The sequence below is a fragment of the Typha angustifolia genome, chromosome 4, assembly GCF_048772165.1.
Source record: "Typha angustifolia cultivar Huaian chromosome 4, ASM4877216v1, whole genome shotgun sequence".
Lineage (NCBI taxonomy): Eukaryota > Viridiplantae > Streptophyta > Magnoliopsida > Poales > Typhaceae > Typha > Typha angustifolia.
Window position 1 is genome coordinate 9,423,206 of NC_133242.1, and position 23,284 is coordinate 9,446,489.

Below are 23,284 nucleotides of genomic sequence, written 5' to 3' on the forward strand. Positions count from 1 at the left end.
CAAGCCACACCTCCTCAAGCTCAATCCACCGATTGAGCCTACCAGCATCGAGCTCATCCGTGCATCTCCACTAGCAATCACAACATCGTTCGATCGTCTATTTCTTCGTAGGAGTAGATTGTAACCCTAGAGTCAATTTCAAGCATCCAAACCCTAGCCACCACCTTCCTTTACAAGCCATCCTATTTATGACAGTCCATCACCACCCTTGGTCATCCGCTACCCACCAAGCGAAGGAGATACACGATTTAAATAATGGAAGATCCAATATTTCACAATTGTATCTAGAATAACTAGAAAAGTGGAAATAAGACAAGATATAATTTGATCGTTATGAGCTAATCCAAAATCGTTGTAGAATGAACCTATTATGAGTTCCCAACCATGAGTCAAGTGAAATCGAATCAATAAATCAATAAAATGATCGCCGCAATGTCAAATATTTATCGATATGCCTCATTAAATCAAATGCCCTTCGAATGCGGTGACTCTAACTCTTCAAAACTTGAAATTCTTTAGTCTGAACTTTATCAAAATTTGTAGAAATGCTCATATATATAAATAAAAATACTTAGAATATTTTATACATATTTGCCAATAATAAAAACCTAATAGTAAGTCATATCATGAAAATTATCATAACCAAATCGAACATTCTATTGGGCGGAGATTAGGTCGATGGGCTATTATTCAATTAGTAGGTCATTTTGTCCAATCATTAGTTTACAATTTGTGGTTTATACCATATATGTTGCAAATCGAGCTCTATAGTTTAGTAATTATATGTTGAAAATATAATAGATTATATTTATACTAATACATTTGGGCAAGTGACATAAAAAAAAAAGAATATTCTGTCAACTTAAATATGTAAAACAAAAACTAAAATACCCTTGGTTGCCATTTTCTTATCTTTTTCTCTCTTTTAGGGCAAAATATGATTGCTGAGAGTATTTTCATAATCTTTTAGTATAATTAACTTAATTTAGAGATTTGGTTAAGTTTAGTTAATAGATTTAACAATAAAATATTTTCTATGCATATTTGCTAAAATATTAGATTTGATTTATAAATAATTAAAATATAAAATGCAAACCGCAAATTCATCCAAAGTGAGGGTGTCAGATACAAATTTCCCTTCTATAAATGCCTGATTGAAACTTCCAATTCGTTAAGTAATCTATTTTGGACTTCCAATACTCCTCTTACTTATAACACAATTAAGCAGCATCTCAATTACTTTGAGTTTAAACATCCCACACACTCAAGTAAAATTAACCATACATATACATATACATATATATATATATATATATATATATATATATATATATATATATATATATATATATATATATATATATCTCACAAACGCATTGACTCATATAGAGACAGAGGGAGAGAGACCCATTAGTTGAGGCAAATGGTCAAGAGCAATCCAAAGTGATCACTGGGGAGAACTGGAGCCATCTTCCCATATTTGTTCACGGCGTAAAGGTCAGGTATTGGATCCAATCCAATCATCTCGACACTGACCAAACTAAAATCTCTCAGTTTGCACATGAACCTATCCAACCTCTTCTGCAACAATGGCTTCCTGCCTTTCAGCATAGGATTAGCTATGGTGTCAAAAGTCCATCCATCTTCACCACTATCACCCTTAAGCTCTGTCCAAGCATCCACCCACCCATCCAGCAGAGGGAAACGTCCATCAGACTCATCATCCCAGTTCATGTCGCCCCCGAAGACGATGTTCGTCGCAGAGTCGAGATGGGCGATGGCCTTCTCCGCCTGAGCCGTGCGTTCCTCTCTGTGCATCTCAGGATACTCTGGGCTCTTCAGATGGATGCTGGCAACGAACAAGTCCTTTGGCAACCCAAGGCCTACCTTCGCTATAATGATTTCTTTGCCGATGGCCTTCGTAAATTGCTTGCGGTCCAGAAATTCTGCAGGTAGCTTGCTCAGCTACAATGAAGTAATTAAAGTAGCATTTGTTAATTGGCAAATACACAAAGATTAATTATAAAGCTATTGAGCTGAATGTATTTGTAATAACCACTACAATGAAGTAATAAACACTGTATGTTAGGAATAATCCATGAATATTCTCTTAAAATTAACCAGAATAACATTTTTAAAAGAGTTCAGTAACCGGCTGAAACTGAGACTGAAATGTTTCTTTTTTCTAAAACTTCTTCAAACCTTGGTAACAAGGATAATGAAATTTTGTCAAGTTTTCAATGATGATATATTAAAATGGTACCTATATGTAATATATTTAACAAGAAAAAGTGTCCTGGAATATGAACATAACCTTTCTAAATAAAATGTATTTGAGATATAATGCATTCAACGATTGCCAAAAGTCTGTTTGAATGCAAAATTACCTCCCATGAAAACAAGTGGCTGAAAAAAATTTCGAAATATACGGTCTAGTAATAAAATATTAAAAATAATTTATATATAATTCCTGTATCTAGTGTATATAATATTTAGCATAATAAACTAAAATTGCGAAATAATATATATAGAATAATTATATAATTACTCGATAAATATTTTCAAGTATGAGAAGAGAAGCTGCGCAATAAAACTAACTTGCTTTTTAAAATAATAAGCACTTCAACACGGTGGATGTTGAACTGCTTAAAAGTATACCAGCATTGGAAAATATTTCTTGGTTTCAGCCTCATCTGGTGAAATTGAGCAATTATACGATTTCCACCATTTGAAGCTCCGGAATATCTTGTAGATTTCTGGAGTAATCTCCTGCAGTGGAAATCATCAATTTGCAATGTGCCATTGAACAACATAGACATATATATATATATATATATATATATATATATTAGCAAACATCAAAGATGGCAACATAAATCTCATGCCTGAAAGAAGACAACATCTGGTGAATGCTTCAGAATGAGGATACTGATCGATTCCATCCGTGCGTGGATTTCCGTATCTCCAGACCAGACATTGTAACTCATAATTTTTATCATTCTTGGCAACGTATATTGTTTAGTGTTTCCTGACATAGAGAGCGAATTAATCAAACAGTTCTAAGTATTTGTATATTGTAATTATAATATAATTTTCGTGTGGATAATCTTGTGATTATTTTTTGACAACTATAAGTTGAATATTTTTAGTAATTTCGCAAACTAAAGTTCATAGATACTCTTAAACAAATAAGAGATTTTAAAAGAACATACGTGCAAAAAATAAAAAAATTAAATTAAATTAAATTAAGGTGGAACCAAATTTACTGATACTTTCCAAATAAGGAGTTCGTCCACCACTGCGACGTGACTCACTACTCCTTCCCGACTCGAGCGTGATTACCGTTCTGTCCTCGCCGTCGTCACGCTTATCCGACGGCGATGACGTGGCAAGATGCCATGCACCGACGGCCAGAAGAGCCGTCCCTGTGACGGCGGCACTGATCTTGAGAAACGTATTGTCGTCGTCCGCCGCCTTCTTGTTCCGGTTTCTCCCGTCGCCGTCGCCATCCCCATTGCCGTAGGGGTTACGAGTTGGGAATTGGGAAGAGGAGCTCTCGGAATTGCCCATCTCCTCCTTGATCTCTTCGCTTGTTCTGCTAGTTTTCTCTTTGTTTGAATGGAGTTGGAGTTCACAGTGATATATATATATATATATATATATATTAGTGGTTCCACCACAATATTCTTTGATGATATATTAGTATATAGCCATACATGGGAGGAGCACTTGCGACATCTTCGAACGGTACTTGGCCTATTGCGGCAACACAAATTAAAGGCTAAGGACTCCAAGTGTTCATGGGGGCAGTAAAGGGTCGACTACCTGGGCCACATCATATCTAAAAATAGCGTGGAAGTTGACCCTAAGAAGATCCAAAGCATGGTGGAATGGCAACTGCCCAAGACTACTAAGGAGCTACGCAGCTTCCTCGGCTTAATCAGCTACTATCGTCGGTTTGTGCTGAACTATGGCAAGGTTGCGGCTCCCCTCACGGCCTTGTTGCAGAAGGGTGCATTCACATGGATGGACAAAACAAAGGAAATATTTGAAACCATGAAGAAGGCGATGATCTCAACCCCAGTTTTTGCTTTAGCCAATTTTACCAAATCGTTCATCATTAAGTGCGACACATCCGTAGTCGGCATTGAGGCTGTTTTGATACAAGAGGGAAGACCCATGGCTTACATGAGCAAAGCTCTTTCCGAACGTTTACAGCTGCTATCCACTTATGAAAGGGAGATGCGCGTCATTATCCATGCTACACCAAGTGGATGCCTTATCTCATCGGGCAACGCTTCACGATCTACACAGATCAAAGGAGTTTGCCTTACTTCCTTGGGCAGCACATACACACACCAGCCCAATAAAGGTGGGTGTCTAAGCTACTTGGATACAACTACGAGTTGGTGTATAAGAAGGGGATCGAAAACAGCACTATCGATGCCTTATCAAGGTGCCCGAATCCAGCCGAGTTGGCGGCGATTTCGGCACCGATTTTTTCCTTTTTGCTAGTAATTGTGGGAGGCCTACAAAGGATCCGAACACCATGAGGATGTTGGACGACCTTGCTACAGATCCCAGCTGTATGCAAGGAGTTGTGATGAAGGACAGACTCTTGGTGGACAAAAGTAAAATAATTGTTCCAGCTGACCGCCACTTGTGCTTGGAGTTGGTGCGCCACTTTCATGACAACCCCATGGTTGGACATGAAGGGGTGTTGCGCACCTATAAACGGCTGAGCCAGAGTTGCACATGGGCTGTAATGAAGAAGTATGTACAAGCCTACGTCAAGGCTTGCGAGGTGTGTCAAAGAGCAAAGACGGAATCGGCAAAATCTACTGGCTTGCTACAACCGCTTCCGATTCCAATGAAAGTTTGGGAGGATGTCGCCATGGATTTCATCAATGGTCTACCTAAGGCCAGAGGACATTTCGTGATCATGGTGGTGGTAGATCGCCTCAACAAGTATGCATATTTTTCAGCCTTGGTGCATCCCTACACGGCAAGGAAGGCACAGAGGTTTATGTGCACGATATGGCCAAGATGCATGGCAAGCCAAAATCGATTGTTTCAAATCGTGATCCTATATTTGTCAATCAATTTTGGCATGAATTCTTTACTCTCCAAAGGACTACCTTTCGTATGAGTTCAGCCTATCACTCTCAAACAAACGGCTAATCCGAGGTGCTAAACCATTGCTTAGAGCAATACTTATGGTGCTTTGTCGGCAAGCGATCGTGGCAGTAGTTATACAACACGGCCTTTCACTCGACCATTAGCATGACCCCTAGAGGCCGTCTATGGTCAGTTGCCTCCGACCTTGCATACATATTTGCCATCGGCCTGAGCCGACCAAACTGAGGTTGATGCGGTTTTGTGAGATTGTGATGAGGTGTTGAGAAGACTCAAGATGCACCTAGAGGCTGCCCAAAATCGAATGAAGCAAGTCTACGACCAGCGGCATCAAAAGAGGTTCTCGATTGGGGATTGGGTCTATATCAAGCTCCAACCATATCAGCAAAGCTCAATTATGCCCATTCCTAATAAAAAGTTGGCTCCAAAATTTTATAGACCTTATCAGCTGACCGAGATGATTGGACCCATGCCATACCATCTAGACTTACCTGAGGAAGCACTGATACATCCAGTTTTTTAGGTCTCAAGCCTTAAGGGTAGAGTTCCCCCTGCCGAGCCGATTGGAGCTATTCGACCCGAGCCAATAAGGGCTAACTTCGATAAGTCAAAAGCTAAACCGAGTACTCCTATTCCAGTTCGGATCCTAGCTAGACGACGCACTCGAGTCAAGGACAAGTGGGTGACTAAGATTTTGGTGGAGTGGCGATGACACATAGTGGACGAGGCGACTTGGATGCCCGAATTTGACTTCATGGACCTCTATCCCAAGCTAACACCTTGAGGGCAAGGTGAATGGAAGCATGGTGGAGTGATATGACTCAGTCCATATATTGGCTTCACTCACGACATTGGGTTCATTAGGATGAGCCTATTTATCTAGTTGATTTTTGTTTGAAGAAATAAGAGGATTTTTGCCGAAGGTGTTCGAATGCAAGGACCACGTACACAAAAAATAGAGAACGCAAATTGTGCCTTCAAACGGAATTAGGTCGTTCGAATGCGATCATTTGAACACTTGTAGACGTTTGCAACGATAGAGAACTATAATTTCGCATTCGAACACGATCAGGCGTGTTTGAATGCATCGCAGTAAAAATTATTGGTTTGTTATAGTTTTTTAACTTAGTTGATGAGTCCCTAGGGTGAGCCTTTATAAATATGCGGAGGAAATCCTAATTGGAGTTAATCTGATAATTGAAATCGACATTGTGCATTTATCTCCTTCTCTTCTTGCTCTAGCCATTGGCGCCCTCTCCCACCTCCTTCCTTCCATCGTCCATGTCTTTGGTCAGCTTCCTCTAACTCCTAATCCCCCTCTTCTCTCAAGGAATTAATCTAGCACCTATCTAGCCATTGAAGGGCTATCAAGCTAGGGTTTATCTAACCTTCGGCCACTATTCGGCCAATATCTAAAGATTTAGCTAACTAAACCCTGCGATCTTGGATTCGTTGGAAAGCTCTTTTCAAGGGCGACAATATATCCAAAATTCAGGAAGCTCCATCAGTTATATTATCCGCAGTTCCCTTCGAAAGTCATGTACTCAATCGAGTCTAAAGCTATTACGAATCGGATCAAGCCAGTTCGTAACAACAACCTATAAAAATCTTATATTTTTTCTTACATCTAGGTCGGTCAATCAATCGATTAAGATCTAGTTCGTAACATGGGTTGAATTAGTATAGGTTGGGTAAATATAACTTAGCTTAGGGTATTTTTGTAATCTTTTAATATAGTTAATTTAAGCTAGATGTTTGGTTAAGTTTAGCTAATAGATCTAATAGCATGGAATTTTCTGCCCATATTCGTCAAATTATAGGGCTTGATTTATAAATAGTAAAAATGTAGGGTGTTTTTTACTCTTACAAAAAATAGTTTAAAAACTATTTCATATTAAACCTATTATCATAGTACACAAAGAAAGATAGCTTATTTGTTGTTTGATAAAAATTATTGATAAATATCTTACACTATAAACTTCAAAACAAGGGTACTAGTCATTTACTAAAGTGTGTTTATTGACTTTGACCTACATTTTTATTGGCTCCACCACTTACTTATCTTACTATAAACATGATATCAGTGGCACTTTTTTTTACTTTTAAAGATTCCTTCGTACAATAATTATGTAGGATAGGTTCGGTGAGATGGGATGTGTTAGAAAGAGAATTTTAGTTATTAAATTTTTATTTTTTAAGAGAAAGGTACATAATAATCTACTATTAATTGGGGTGACTTAATTAATAAGGACGAATTTTATCAATAAACTGCGAAACCTAATTAATAAGGATAAATTTTGTCAATAAACTGCGAAACCTAATTAACAGCAATGACGAATTTTGTCAATAAACTACGAAACTCAAATAACAAAGACGAATTTTGTCAATACTACGAAACCTAAATAACAACAACGACGAATTTGGTTAATAAATTGCAAAATCTATATAACAACAAGGATGAATTTTGTTAATAAACTAGAAAACCTAATTAACAACAAGGACGAATTTTGTTAATAAACTACGAAACCAAAATAACAAGGACGAATTTTGTCAATACTACAAAACCTAAATAACAACAAAGACGAATTTTGTCATTAAACTGCGAAACCTATATAACAACAATAACGAATTTTATCAATAAACTGCGAACCCTATATAACAACAATGACGAATTTTATCAATAAACTGTAAAACCTAATTAACTTTTGTTAATAAACTGCGAAACGAAAATAATAAGGACGAATTGTGTAAATAAACTTTGCTAATTTAATTAAAAAAGCAACATCAACATTACATTACAACTATTCATATCTTTTCATATTCACTAAAAAAAATGGTGGTCCCACAAAATTAAAAGGGTTTCTCAATAAATGGCCCTACAAATCCTTACAAACTAGAAAAAAAAATTCACCGTAGAATAAGGACAAAAACAAAGAATCCGACAATAATTTAAGAGAAAAATTCTAAACAATAACCTGAATGCTATTAGTCGAAAAACGGAGCGAAACATTTTGCTTGCTTACCGGTGATGAAGAATACCTTTAGAGGAAACCTTAAATGAGATTTCGAGGAGGGACATGATCGATGAAGCGAAAACCCTAGAGTAGAAGAAGACAATAGCTACGATGGATATTCCCTAGCCAAACCCTTTTTCTTTTTTCAACTACGAAAGAAGATAATAAAAATATTACTTTTTTATTTTAAATCAATAATTATGCTCTCTGCAACACGGCAGCAATACTCGAGTACGAGATTAGCAAAGTTGGAAGAAAAATATGAAAAAAACATCAAGTAAATTTTCGGTGCAAATAACCCATAACCCTTCTTGTTTTGGGTGGAGATTTTTTTTACTTTTCAAAGATTCGTTCGTAAAGATTAGCTGTGTAGGATAGCTTAGATGAGAAGGGATTAGTAATTTTAATTATAGGAAAAAGAAAGCCATGGATGTTAGTGGTCTAAAATACAGCGTGGACCTCAAAACAAGGGTACTAATCATTTTAAAGTGTGTTTATTGACTTTGACCTACACTTTTAGTGGCTCCACCACTTATCTTACTATAAACATGACATCAGTGGCATTTTTTTGACTTTTAAATATTCATTCCTACAATTATGTAGGATAGGTTTGGTGAGATGGGATTAGTGATAGAAAGAGATTTTGAAAGAGAAAGGAGAGGGGAGAACACAGAGAACAGATAAGATTGATAAAACATATAATTGATAAATTTAAGTCACATTAGAAGTAAAATTGAAATTAAATTAAAAAATATTAGAATTATTATTATTTATTTATTTATTTATTTATTGAGGATTGAATTTAATTAGGGAAATAAAACTTAATTTAGTATTTAATTATTGAATCAGACTAGAGGTCCTTACCAAGTTTAAGGACCCTCCCTCAATTCAAACCAAACGAGGCCTAAAGTTCTATAATTAACTATACGAGATACATTACGTATTGACTTTGACCTACGCTTTAGTGGCTCCACTACTTATCTTACTATAAACATGACATCAAATGGCACTTTTTGTACTTTTAAATATTCATTCGTACAAGAAATGTAGGATAGGTTTGGTAAGATGGGATTAGTGATAGAAAGAGATTTTGAAAGAGAGAGGAGAGTGGAGAAGAGAAAGAAAAGAAAAAATTGACAGGACATACAATTGATAGATTTAAATTATGTAAGGAGTAAGATTGAAATCAAATTAAAAAATATTAGAATTTATTTATCTATTTATTGAAGATTTAACTTGATTACGGAAAAAAATTAATTTGGTATTTGACTATTGAACCAGACTAGGAGTCTCGGACTAAATTTAGAAACCCTAAATGACACCTAAAGTTCTATAATTAACCATATGAGATACATTGCGCGTTGACGACATACTCATATATGTTTTTTTTCGATCAATCGAATACAACTTAATATAATAGAAGAAAGGGTTATAAATAAGAGCCATAATGACAAACCCCATACTTGATTCTACTGTAGACCGAACAATATTAAAAGTAAATATCAAAAGAAGCACTCAAGCACAATAATAACAGAGGAGATAGAGTAGAGGCTCTAGAAATAAGCCTCCTGCCTAGCCAATCGTTAGAATTATAGGTAGAACAATATGAGTCTTGAAAAGTTGAGCATTCAACATAACTCGTGAGATTACCGCCTATAAAAATCTTATAATTTTCTTACATCTAGATCGATCGATCGATCAAGATCTAGTTCGTAACATGAGTTGAATTATTATAGGTTGGATAAATATAACTTAGATTAAGGTATTTTTGTAATCTTTTTAGTATAGTTAATTTAAGCTAGATATTTGGTTAAGTTTAACTAATAGATCTAATAGCATGGTATTTTCTACACATATTCGTCAAATTATAGGGCTTGATTTATAAATAGTAAAAATATAGAATATTTTCTGCTCTTACAAAAAATTGTTTAAAAATAGTTTAAAAACTATTTCATATTAAACCTATTATCATAGTACACAAAGAAAAATAGCTTATTTGTTGTTTGATAAAAAATTATTGATAAATATTTTACACTATAAACTTCAAAACAAGGGTACTAGTCATTTATTAAAGTGTGTTTATTGACTTTGACCTACATTTTTAGTGGCTCCACCACTTACTTATCTTACTATAAACATGATATCAGTGGCACTTTTGTTTACTTTTAAAGATTCGTTCGTACAATAATTATGTAGGATAGGTTCGGTGAGATGGGATTAGTGTTAGAAAGAGATTTTTAGTTATTAAAAGAGAAAGGTACATAATAATCTACTATTAATTGGGGTGACTTATTTGAAATTGTAGTTTTTGACCAATTTGCTGTTCTTCCCTAAATTTATTATCCTTCTACTCTAGTTTCTAATCTATTTATTCGACTACTAGTACTACAGTTTTTCCCAAGTAAATATTCATATAAATTTCTTTAAGTAAATCACTTTCATTAAAGGCGGTTAATTAGGTTCGCTATTTTAATTATCAATTTCTATTAATTTACGACAACTTCTTCTTTTTAACACAATAAAATATATTATTACTGTATAAATTTTAAACTATAGCAAAAGGATAGCCTAACCGTAGAGGAGTTTTCGACTAAATTACTGCTATAATGTAAATTTCATCCACCTTCATCTTCTTCCACTATCATCAAAGAGCTACCTTCAATCCAAATACCCAACCTAATCCCCTCTTAATCCAAGAACTTAATAGTGGTATTAGAGCCACCGGTTCTCGACGACGAGGGGCAAGACGATGGATGTCAACTCGAACCCAGACCCAAGAGCACGCATGATCGTGGGGGACACCAATGACACTAGCACTAGCGCCACGTCGAGTGTGCCTCTTTCCACGCCTCTCGATTATAATGTTGCAATGGTTATCCAGCAAATGATGGATCAACAACAAAGGATTATGGACCAACAGCAGCATATGCAGAACACCCTTATGTAGTTCCTACGTGAGGAGATCCGAATGATATCGTAAGGAGGACTGATGCTAGAGGAGGCCGTCGTAGCTACACCGGTGACAAACCCCAACAGCGAGAAATTTTCTAGAGTAGACGGACGCATTGCTGCCAAACCCTCCTAAGCCAAGGATGCCATGCCATGCTCCCCGAGGGGTCAACCATGGCGTAGATGGAGGAAGAATCGAGCACCACCAAGGTAGGGACAAACCGGGAGCAACATGGCCATATGATGACGGACATGAAGCTGCTCGCGAGGAAGAGGAAACAAGGCGTTTTTACTATAAAGTGACAAATGTTTAAAAATAAAATTTAAAATTTATTTGGAAAAAGAAATAATTATAAGAATAAAGATTTCAAGCATCAACACCTTTATCTCAGTAGCTCCACCACTTATCCTACTCATAACATTGATTAATACTATCTTGAATCTCTTTAATTGCCAAACTTTTTAAGATTCGTTTGTACAGGATTCAGAAAAGGAAGTCTAAAAGGTCATTTACTTTTTTTTATTTATTTTTATTTTTAAGGGTCATTTACTTAGTCCGGAAGTTTTCTCTTGGGTTTGGAGTTCTTAATTTCCAAGACTAGTGAGAATAACAACTAGGTTGTAATAGCTAAAACCGGGAACACTAATACAACACAAGCTTTCTTAACTATTATTTAATTAGTAAGTAAAAATATCTGGACACGTGTATGTATCTAAACCTAGACAATATTTTACATACTTTGCTTAAGTAGATATGTGGAAAAGTAACCAAAGAGTAAAGCAAATATGAACTCTATAAAAAAACCCAAACAAGAAAAATTACGGATCCAAACTCTGATCAAATCAATCACTAAAAAACAGTAGCAGTTTATAAGACAGACTTACAAAACAATTCATCAATCCTCAAGACTTTGTTTAACTCAGTCTTGTTTGCTAGTTTCCGCAATTCACTACTTCCCATGATTGATCTACAATCTCAATAGCCCTCAATTGATCTTTCATCTTAGTGACCCTTAAGGCAAATCCTCTTAATAAAGAAGATGAGCAAAGCCCTAGTTGGTGTAAGAACGTTGCTTCTTTTTTTTTCAAAATTTCACTTCAAAAGCAATAACCAACGTGCCTAGAGTTAGACTCCTCCCCGTCGTCTAATGCCGCCTTACTTCTTCTAGGAGCGATTCCTTCTCCCTCCTCATCCTATCTCTTTTCTAACTCGCATGCATCTCCTTCTCCACGTTCATCCACCTTCATCTTCTTCCACTATCATCAAAGAGCTACCTTCAATCCAAATACCCAACCTAATCCCCTCTTAATCCAAGAACGTAATAGTGGTATTAGAGCCACCGGTTCTCGATGGCGAGGCGCAGGATGATGGATGTCAACTCGAACCCAGGCCCAAGAGCACGTGTGATCGCGGGCGACACCAACGACACTAGCACTAACGCCACGCTGAGTGTGCCTCTTTCCACGCCGCTCGATTCTAATGTTGAAGTGGTTATCCAGCAAATGATGGATCAACAACAAAGGATTATGGACCAGCAGCAGCATATGCATGACGCCCTTGTGTAGTCCCTACATGAGGAGATCCGAATGATATCGCGAGGAGGAGTGATGCTAGAGTAGCTCGTCGCAGCTACACCGGCGACCAATGAAACTCCACCAATGGCAAGAATTTTCCTAGGGCAGACGAACGCATTGCTGCCAAACCCTCCTAGGCCAAGGTTGTCATACCAGGCTCCACTAGGGGTCAACCATGGCGTATATGGAGGAAGAATCGAGCACCACCAAGACAAGGACGAATCGAGAGCAACGTGGCCATATGATGACAGACGTGAAGCTGCTCGCGAGGAAGAGGAAACGAGGCGTTTTGGCTCGTAGATTCACATCCTCCATTCGCCAACAGTGAGGATAGAGCAACTACTAGAAAATGGGTGTGACTATGGCATCCGCAGACGATCCAAGAATTACGGCAGTTTCCATTGCCTTCAGCTGAAGCTTACATTTCCCAAAAACAAATGTTGATCCACTACTCCATTACTTAATTATCTCTTGAAGGAGTGATATGTCTTGTGCGATATTAGGAAAGTCAAATAAATACTTGATTCTACTGTATACCGAACAATATTAAAAGTAAATATCAAAAGAAGCACTCAAGCACAATAATAACAGAGGAGATAGAGTATAGGTTTTAGAAATAAGCCTCCTGCTTAGCTAACCGTTAGAATTATAGGTAGAACAATATGAGTCTTGAAAAGTTGAGCATTCAACATAACTCGTGATTACCACCTATAAAAATCTTATAATTTTCTTACATCTAGATCGATCGATCGATCGATCGATCAAGATCTAGTTCGTAACATGAGTTGAATTAGTATAGGTTTGGTAAATATAACTTAGATTTAGGTATTTTTATAATCTTTTTAGTATAGTTAATTTAAGCTAGATATTTGGTTAAGTTTAACTAATAGATCTAACAGCATGGTATTTTCTACATATATTCGTCAAATTATAGGGCTTGATTTATAAATAGTAAAAATATAGAATATTTTCTGCTCTTACAAAAAATTGTTTAAAAATAGTTTAAAAACTATTTCATATTAAACCTATTATCATAGTACACAAAGAAAAATAGCTTATTTGTTGTTTGATAAAAAATTATTGATAAATATTTTACACTATAAACTTCAAAACAAAGGTATTAGTCATTTATTAAAGTGTGTTTATTGACTTGACCTACATTTTTAGTGGCTCCACCACTTACTTATCTTACTATAAACATGATATCAGTGGCACTTTTGTTTACTTTTAAAGATTCGTTCGTACAATAATTATGTAGGATAGGTTCGGTGAGATGGGATTAGTGTTAGAAAGAGATTTTTAGTTATTAAAAGAGAAAGGTACATAATAATCTACTATTAATTGGGGTGACTTATTTGAAATTGTAGTTTTTGACCAATTTGCTGTTCTTCCCTAAATTTATTATCCTTCTACTCTAGTTTCTAATCTATTTATTCGACTACTAGTACTACAGTTTTTCCCAAGTAAATATTCATATAAATTTCTTTAAGTAAATCACTTTCATAAAAGGCGGTTAATAAGGTTCGCTATTTTTAATTATCAATTTCTATTAATTTACGACAACTTCTTATTTTTAACACAATAAAATATATTATTACTGCATAAATTTTAAACTATAGCAAAAGGATAACCTAACCGTAGAAGAGTTTTTGACTAAGTTACTGCTATAATGTAAATTTCATCCACCTTCATCTTCTTCCACTATTATCAAAGAGCTACCTTTAATCCAAATACCCAACCTAATCCCCTCTTAATCCAAGAACGTAATAGTGGTATTAGAGCCACCGGTTCTCGATGGCGACGCGCAGGATGATGGATGTCAACTCGAACCCAGACCCAAGAGCACGCATGATCACAGGCAACACCAACGCAACTAGCACTAGCGCCACGCCAAGTGTGCCTCTTTCCATGCCTCTCAATTATAATGTTGCAGTGGTTATCCAGCAAATGATGGATCAACAACAAAGGATTATGGACCAGCAGCAACATATGCAGGACGCCCTTATGTAGTCCCTACATGAGGAGATCCGAATGATACCGCAAGGAGGACTGATGCCAGAGGAGCCCGTTGTAGCTACACCAGCGACAAACCCCAACGGCGAGAATTGTCCTAGGGCAAAAGGACGCATTGATGCCAAACCCTCCTAGGCCAAGGATGCCATGCCATGCTCCACTAGGGGTCAACCATGGCGTAGATGGAGGAAGAATCGAGCACCACCAAGGCAGGGACGAACTGGGAGCAACGTGGCCATATGATGACGGACGTGAAGCTACTCGCGAGGAAGAGGAAACGAGGCATTTTGGCACGTAGATTCACATCCTCCATTCACCAACAGTGAGGATGGAGCAACTACTAGAAAATTGGTGTGACTATGGCATCCGCGGACGACCTACTCGGCTGGAATTTCTAAGGTTTAATGGAGGTAATACTAGCCGGACGACGCACTCAAGTCAAGCACAAGTGGGTGACTATGATTTTGGTGGAGTGGCGAGGATGCATAGTGGACGAGGCGACTTGGATGCCCGAATCTGACTTCATGACTACTATCCCAAGCTAACACCTTGAGGGCAAGGTTGCCGAATCGACCACAGGATTTAACGTTGCTATTGGAGACGGCACAAAGCTTATGGCGAAGAGCTTGTGTCGCCGGGTCGGTATACAGGTGCAAGGACACGACATCATTGTGGACTTGTATCCGTTGGCGCTGCGAGGAGTGGACATTGTCCTTGGCACTCAGTGATTACAGAGTTTGAGACCCGTCACATTTGATTTCCGGAGCATGTGGATGAAATTTAAACAAGAAAACAAAGATATGCAACTTGATAGCGTTCGGTCTTCGCCGATTCCTACGATGCAACCTATGGTGGGGCTGCCTTGTGCATATGATTTGGCATATCTTCTTTAGTTAAGACCAGTAGGAGATCAGCCTCAAACGAGTTCAGGTACTACTATTGAATTGTCTAATTTATTATATAACTTTTCTGAACTGTTTGAGGAGCCATAGGAGTTGCCACCAAGGCAAACGGCGAACCATCGTATAGAGATTAATGGTATCCACATATACAAAAAAGTTATCTCCAAGATGGTAGCCGAGATATTAGAGCAAGGTCTCATACAACCAAGTCATAGCTTATACTCATCCCCCATGCTATTGGTGCGAAAAAGGGACGGGACATGACGTTTTTGTGTCGACTATGAAGCACTAAATGCTATTATCATCAAGGATCGGTATCCTATTCTGGTTATAGAGGAGCTGCTGGACGAGCTTGCAGGGGTGACTAAATTCAGTAAGCTTGACTTGAGGGCCGGGTATCATCAAATTAGTGTTCACCCGGCGGATGTGTACAAAATTGCATTTCGGATTCCGAACAGGCATTACGAGTTCTGGGTGATGCCTTTTGGTCTCGTCAATGCTCCAGCTACCTTTCAAGGCCTCATGAATGATATATTTTGGCCTCTATTGCGAAGGTATGTTTTGGTATTCTTTAACGATATTTTAGTGTATAGTAGGAGTGAATTGGAGCATTGGCGGTATTTGGAGGACGTGCTGAATTTGTTGAAGCAAAATCAATTGAAGATTAAGAAATCCAAGTGCCTATGGGGAGTACCACAAGTAGAGTATTTATGCCACATCATTTCAGCAGAAGGTGTAGCGGCGGATCCTCAAAAGGTTGCATGCAAGATCGCTTGGCCTATTCTTACTACTACCACCGGATATGGAAAGATCGCAGCTCCTCTCACTTCTTTGTTGAAAAAGGACTATTTTAGATGGACGGATGAAGCCATTACAACCTTTGAAAAACTGAAAATAGCAATGACAACGACACTCGTTTTAGTGTTACCGGACTTCACCAAAGAGTTTATTGTGGAATGTGATGCGTTGGGAGTTGGCATAGTAGCTGTACTAATGCAAGGAGGAAGTCCCATTGCCTATCTTAGCAAGGTTTTATAACAAAAATCTCAGCAATTATCGACTTATGAGAGAGAAATGTTGGCAATTCTGCATGCAGTGATAAAGTTGAGGCCTTATTTGATCGGTAGATAATTCATTATACGAATTGATCAAAGGAGTCTTCCATACTTTATGGGATAGCGTATACATACTTCGGCACAGCAGAGATGGGTCACAAAATTATTCAGGTATGATTAAGAAATACAATACAAGAAGAGAACGGAAAATCGAGCTGCGGATGCACTATTGCGCCAACCCGATACCGCCAAGCTTGCAGCCTATTCATCTCCTACATTTCCCTTCCTTGACGAGCTATGGTATGCATGTACATCTGACCTAGATGTTTTGAGATTGTTGCAGGAGGTGATGGATGATCCGGAGCACCATTCAAAGTTGGAGAATCGAGACAGTTTGCTGCTGGACCGTGGATGTATTCGGATGCCCGCAAATGATGGCTTACGGTAGAAATTGTTGGAGCACTTTCACAAAACTCTAGAAGCTGGTCATAAGGGTGTCTTGAGTACTTATAGGAGGATATCTCAAAGTTGCACGTGGCCAAGACTGAGACGGGATGTGAGGAGTTTTGTTAGTGCTTGTGAAGTCTGTCAAAGGGCTAAGGCAACCACATTGAAACCGGCTGGATTACTTCAGCCTTTACCTATATCGGATCGTGTTTGGGAAGATATTTTAATAGATTTCATAGAGGGTCTTCCGTTAGTACGTGGTTATTCCGTTATCTTTGTGGTCATCGATAGGTTGAGCAAGTATGCGCACTCTTCGGCATTATCACATCTGTTTTCAGCCATGCCGGTGGCTAAAATTTTTGTTAGAGATGTTGCTCGGTTACATGGCATGCCACGCACAATTGTCTCAAATCATGATCGTGTATTTATGAGCAATTTTTGGATGGAGTTTTTTAGATTGAAAGGGACTCGATTGAACTTTAGCTCGACCAACCATCCACAGACGGACGGTCAAACCGAGGCGGTTAATCGAGGCATTGAGCAGTACTTAAGGTGCTTTATTGGAGAGATGCCGAGACGATGGTTGGAGTTCTTACCATGGGCGGAGTAGTCCTACAACACCTCCTACAATAGCAATATTGACATGACTCCATTTGAGGTGGTATATGATCCAGTGGCATCTGCAGATCGAATGAAAGTGGACTTAGTCTTGATGGATAGAGACGCCACATTGAGGAGGTTATGTGCCCATCTTAAACTTGCTCAAAACCGCATGAAGCAAGCTTATAATCGTAGCCATAGGGAGCAGGAATTCGATATCGGTAGTTGGGTGTTTGTGAGGGTGCAACCGTATCGATAGGTGGCATTGCGTCCGATGCATAATCAAAAGTTAGCTCATCACTACTTTGGTCCATTTCGGGTGTTATAGCATATTGGTCCAGTTGCATATCGTTTGGAGCTGCCAGAGGGGTCGAGAGTGCATCTTGTTTTTCATGTTTCATTACTGAAGGAGCGGATTGGAGATCATGAGGTTGTTGGATCAATTCTACTAGAGCCATTGAAGGAGACAAAGATCGTAGAGCCAGTTCGTGTACTTGCTAGGCGCCGACGACGACATGGTACCAGATTAGAGATGGAGACTCTAGTTGAGTGGCTTGGCAAGTCATCCGATGAGGCAACATGGGAGTTGGAGACTGACATTTTAGAGCATTTTCCTAACTTTTCACCTTGAGGGCAGGGTGGGAGAAGCGTGGTGGACTAATACATTTAGTTAGGATCTTTACTTACTGTATTAGTTGTTTATTTTTATTAAAATAAAATTCTTTTAGGTCACGTTCGAATGTAGGAGGGGTCGCGTTCGAACACCCTTATGAACGCCTGCATCAGGTTCGCAAATACAGAGAACGCGTAATGCGCGTTCGAACGCGATCAGGCGCGTTCGAACGCCAGCATCGTGTTCGCACATACAGAGAACGTCTTTTGTGCGTTCGAACGCGATCGAGTGCGTTCAAACGCTATCGGCAGGAACCCTCTAAAATTAGGGTTATTGTTTTAGGACTTGTTGGCTAGCCTTTATATATATGTGGATGACAAGCAAATTCATTATACTATTAGATTATTGATTTCTTGCCTCCTATCTTCTCTAAACTCTCTCCCTCCTCCCTCTTCACCATCCTTCCACCTCTACCGTTGGCAAAGTTTCTCCTAACTTCTAATCTCCCTCAACTATCGAGTTACCCCTCTTCTTTGGGATCTTGACCACTTCATTCCTTTCGTCTATATCCCTTAATCACATCCACCATCCACCATCCACCATCTACCTTCATCTCCATACCCATCCATAACCCTAACATCTACTCCACCCGTCACCACCACCATCACCCACGTTATTCCGTGTTTTCATCCTAGTTGCAGTTCAAATCTGTGAATAGAGTAAATACGAAAGTTGTAGATCAGGAAGTTACAAATCTAATCCACTTGGTTTCGTAATTTTCTAACTACAGGAAAATATCTGAAAAATATTTTCCCACAGTTGCATGAACTATTTTCTGCTATAAATTTAAATCTTAAAGGAATTGTTCCCTTTTGGTACAAGAACCCATCGATTTATTAGGTTCTAATTATTCCTTTCTTTTATTAACTAACCAGATTTATATTATACATTTAATTCTAATAATATTAATATGCTACTACTACAAATTATATTTATTTATTAAGAACCTAGTTTGCTAATTATAGAGTAAATATATAATGGTTAATCTCTTTTTATATAAACATACAATGGCTAATTATATATAATTATAAATAAAAATATTAGTTTATGAAATTTTAGTTACAATTATTTTTATTCTTACTCTTGCTTGGCTAATTGGGAATTACATATAATGTAGTCTTTACTTGATCATATAAAATAATAATATGTAAGCCTACTGTATCATTCTATACATATTAGTATATAATAAATTGCTAGAAATACATACATATATACATATACTCTATAGAAGCTACCTACCCTAAAGAGAATCTCATGGGTATTCACCATCGTGGTAAGTAGAGATAGACTCGTTGCTCCTCATCAACATTATCAAGGACGTCAGCTTCTTAGAAGCGGCCTTCGTCACTTATGACGGCAAAATTTTGTTATATGCCAATAAGTCTGCCCATTAGCTCGCAAACTCTGGTAGAAATATAGGCTTTATTATTCGGAATTATAGGCCACCTTCAATTAAAAAAGACTTATTCTTAGGGAAAGGAGCTTACTAGATTCAATTAATCCACCTTCAAGAGAACAAGGGCGATAGCGACATCATCCAGCATCTACCATTAAGTCCATCTTTAACAAAATGGGAATCATGGGTTGAAGACTTGAGACTAATAATTTGAAAATGCATCATGGAACAAAAGCTAAAACCCAACTTAAATGCATGATTCAAGCATATTCCTGCCTAAAGCCCAAATTACTCCTCCTGGAGAGGCTAAACACTTGATGAACAAGAGGCAATTCAGCACATGATAAAGATCTCCATCATAGGGAGAAGATGAAGCTATAGAAAGGTTAAATTAAGTGTTAAAGAGCAGTATGAATCTTCAAACACTTCACTCAAGATGCACATATTGCATTTTAAGAAGGTAGACAAGGACTTAAATATTGCATTTGTTGTCATGAATACATGAATCACTTCACATTGAATTGATTCCAGCAGACATTTAACAGAACGTGATAGCAGTATAAGCACGATAACTAGGTCTAGTTACAGGACTTCCCATCATTCAGATTTTCCAAAGGACTGATGGCGAAACCAAAATGACATACTATAGAACTCTGTTTACAGAATATATCAGTATTCAGAGTTTGTTACCATGCGATATCACAAGCTGGAAATGGTCAAAAGCAAGCCAAAGTGATCGCTAGGCAAAACAGGAAGCACCAGATTCTGCAACTCTCCCCGAACTCCCCTCTTCTCCTTACAATAAGAAAGTCCAGGTATTGCTTCCATTCCAATCATTTGGATGCTTTCAATCTTGAAATCCTGCAAGTTACATATGAATCGGTCCAATCTCTTCTGCAATGTCCGATTGGCTGATAACATGCGGTTGGCCTTGGTGTCGTAAGTCCAACCATTTTCTCGCGGCTTTAGCTCCATCCAAGCATCAATCCACCCCTCCGGTAGGGGAAAAGGGCCATCTAGTTTGTCATCCCAGTTCATGTCACCAGCAAATATAACATTAGGTGAGCCTTGGAGATGGTTAAGGGATTCATTCGCCTGAGCTACGCGTTGCTTGCTGTACATCTGATCCCAGCGAGGAGGGGCAGGACAGGGGCTCTCTAGATGGCTTGTAGCTATGAGTAAGTTTTTCCCATCTCTGAATTCGATATCAGCTAAGCACAACTCTCTACCCATCACAGAATTCATGAATGGTTTGCTGCTAAATGATTTTATAGGCAACTTGCTCATCTGCAACCAGTAGAGGTCTTTCATACTCACAATCCTAAAATACTTTTCAATGCAATTGCCTATAAGAATAAAAACACTCTGAAAAATCTTTAAAAGAAAGGATGATAATTTTAACAGTCAGTTTGGTTGGTAAGAACAAATTCTTTTGGGTTAATCTAAGTGTACTTTAAAAAAGAAAGAGAAAATTTGCCAAATGCTAAGAAACCTTGACTGCAAGAATCAATACGAAGATCAAACCTGCATGCAGAAATATGGTGCCTTAGCTGCAGTTTCATGTGGCAGTGAGCATTTGTATTCTTTCCACCAATTCGAGCTTCGGAAAAGACGATAAATTATCGGGGTCACTTCCTGCCATACGCTTAATTAACTACGGTAAATATATAGAAAACCGAACATCATGCCTGAGGAATGAAGATACCAAATTATCTTGAGGTAAGGATGCTGAATAACCTGGAAACATACAACATCAGGTGCATGTTGCTGAATAAGGCTGCCAATGCCTTCCATTCTCCTATAGACTTCCAGATCTTCACGAAACCAAACATTGTAGCTCATCATTTTGAACGTGCTCTTCGTCAAACTGAGGTTGGCATTTCCTTAAAAATGTGCAACTTACCAACTTAGAGAGTAATTTAATTAATAGAAGAGCAAATTAAAATTTTCAATTTTCCCACAAGTTGTGCTCCAGAAAGTTAGATATGATTAACCAGAGATGTCATCAGTCAGATGGTGAAAGAGAGTACAGACCTGAACACGCATAAATTCTCATTCCAATAGTCCAGATTTGATTTGCAAGGGAAAGGGGGCAATGCAAATAAGAGTGTTTCTGCTTACTATATATGCTCAGAACTCACAAGTCACAACTGAAAAGAGTAGAAGTAATCAAACAGGAATAAGAGTGTTTCTGCTATTTTTACAATCAAATTGATGAAATTTTGATGGTAAGTTAGGTCTAAAGTTTGTATAATTAAAGTGGTGATGTCTTTGTTTCGGTCAGACCTCTTTTATTTAAGATTATTTTTTAATAAAAATTTATAGTTTCAATAGTGGGTTTAAAAGTATTTATAAATCTAGGCTTGGGTTCGACTGGAGTTCAGCTCAAAAATAGATAGGCTTCGGCTCATCTTACCCTCAGCTCTCGACTTGAGCCGAGCCGAGCCGAGCCAAGCCTGAAACTGGGCTTCTGAGCCCACTATATGAAATATAAAAATACATGACAAATAAAGAGAATTTAGGAGGGTTTTAATTATATATGGAAAAATTAGCCCCTTAAATTTACCACGCTTTTGCAAATAAGGATTCCGTCCACCACCGCGACCTGACCGAGTAGTACTCCTCGCCGTCTCCGGTACGGCTACCCTTTTCTCCTTGCGGTCGTCACGCCAATCCGACGACGATGAGGAGGAGGAGGAGGAGGAGGCGGCGAGATTCCATGCACCGAGGGCCAGAAGAGCCGTCCCTGCGACGGCGGCGCCGATCTTGAGAAACGACGGGCCATGATCTTCCTCCTCTCCGCTGTCGGAGTTGCTCATATCCTCCTCCCTCTCTTTGTTACCTTCTCGTAATTTTCTCTTAATTGGTTTGGGTGGACTTCATGGTGATATATATATATAGCAAATCGCTACTTCTGCTGGTTACTGGGTATGATTATGATAGGTTTGGTAAGAAAGAGGGAAAGTGAGATTCCTGTTGGAAAAAGAAGCCAGAGAGACATTCTCGCCTACTAAGTAAAGTGACTTCCAAACTTATTTATTTTACTCAGTAACTTTTAATTCCCATTAATATCAACTTATATGTATATATAATCTGAATTAGTAATTTTATTTATTATAAATTGATATAAACTGTTGAATTAATCAGTAATAAGAAATTTGACCTTACTATAAGTAGGTAAAATAAAATGTATTTTCCCAACAAATTAGCATAATAATAAGAAAAAAAATTATATTTATAGAATAAGAATTACTATTGTCAGAGTAAAATAAGGGTTATTTTATCATTTTGAAATGATTTACTCTGTACGCTAATAACTTTTGCTAATAACAAAAGGGTTAATTATATTTAAATCATGTGAATTATCATCGGTTAAATTTTTTTTCTTTTATGACACATATTTTCTAAACTATTTAAAATATCTTAAATACCTCTTCCGTTATGTTTTCGTATCTTCTATATCTATAAGCAATCACGTCTTGATTGTGATGACATATTTATCCATATATTTTAAAGAAAAGAAA

The 23,284-nt window shown here is 37.8% G+C and overlaps 2 protein-coding genes across 3 annotated transcripts; both read right to left on the reverse strand.

The window, feature by feature from the left end:
- Positions 1–1,344: 1,344 nt before the first annotated feature.
- LOC140759406 (uncharacterized) lies at positions 1,345–3,614 on the reverse strand. 2 transcript variants are annotated; one of them, XM_073095962.1, is made up of 4 exons: positions 3,267–3,614; positions 2,886–3,028; positions 2,659–2,769; positions 1,345–1,956 (listed from the first exon to the last, which is right to left on the reverse strand). In XM_073095962.1, the coding sequence occupies exons 1-4, from the start codon at positions 3,568–3,570 to the stop codon at positions 1,411–1,413; spliced, it is 1,104 nt and encodes a 367-aa protein (XP_072952063.1). In that variant the 5' UTR covers positions 3,571–3,614; the 3' UTR covers positions 1,345–1,410. The 2 variants fall into 2 exon arrangements, with proteins under 2 accessions (XP_072952063.1, XP_072952062.1); XM_073095961.1 differs by having other exon boundaries at positions 1,345–1,965.
- A 16,596-nt stretch (positions 3,615–20,210) lies between these two features.
- On the reverse strand, positions 20,211–22,610 carry LOC140758800 (uncharacterized). The gene is made up of 4 exons (XM_073095102.1): positions 22,327–22,610; positions 21,498–21,643; positions 21,285–21,395; positions 20,211–21,047 (listed from the first exon to the last, which is right to left on the reverse strand). The coding sequence occupies exons 1-4, from the start codon at positions 22,577–22,579 to the stop codon at positions 20,460–20,462; spliced, it is 1,098 nt and encodes a 365-aa protein (XP_072951203.1). The 5' UTR covers positions 22,580–22,610; the 3' UTR covers positions 20,211–20,459.
- Positions 22,611–23,284: the final 674 nt, after the last annotated feature.

Coding starts and splice junctions, on each gene's coding strand:
- LOC140759406 (XM_073095961.1), bottom strand. CDS start 3,570: ATGGGCAATTCCGAGAGCTCCTCTTCCCAATTCCCAACTCGTAACCCC. Junction 3,029..3,266: donor TCCTTATTTGGAAAGTATCA/GTAAATTTGGTT, acceptor TCTCTATGTCAG/GAAACACTAAACAATATACG. Junction 2,770..2,885: donor CAGATGTTGTCTTCTTTCAG/GCATGAGATTTA, acceptor TTTCCACTGCAG/GAGATTACTCCAGAAATCTA.
- LOC140758800 (XM_073095102.1), bottom strand. CDS start 22,579: ATGAGCAACTCCGACAGCGGAGAGGAGGAAGATCATGGCCCGTCGTTT. Junction 21,396..21,497: donor CTGATGTTGTATGTTTCCAG/GTTATTCAGCAT, acceptor AGCGTATGGCAG/GAAGTGACCCCGATAATTTA. Junction 21,048..21,284: donor CACCATATTTCTGCATGCAG/GTTTGATCTTCG, acceptor TACTGGTTGCAG/ATGAGCAAGTTGCCTATAAA.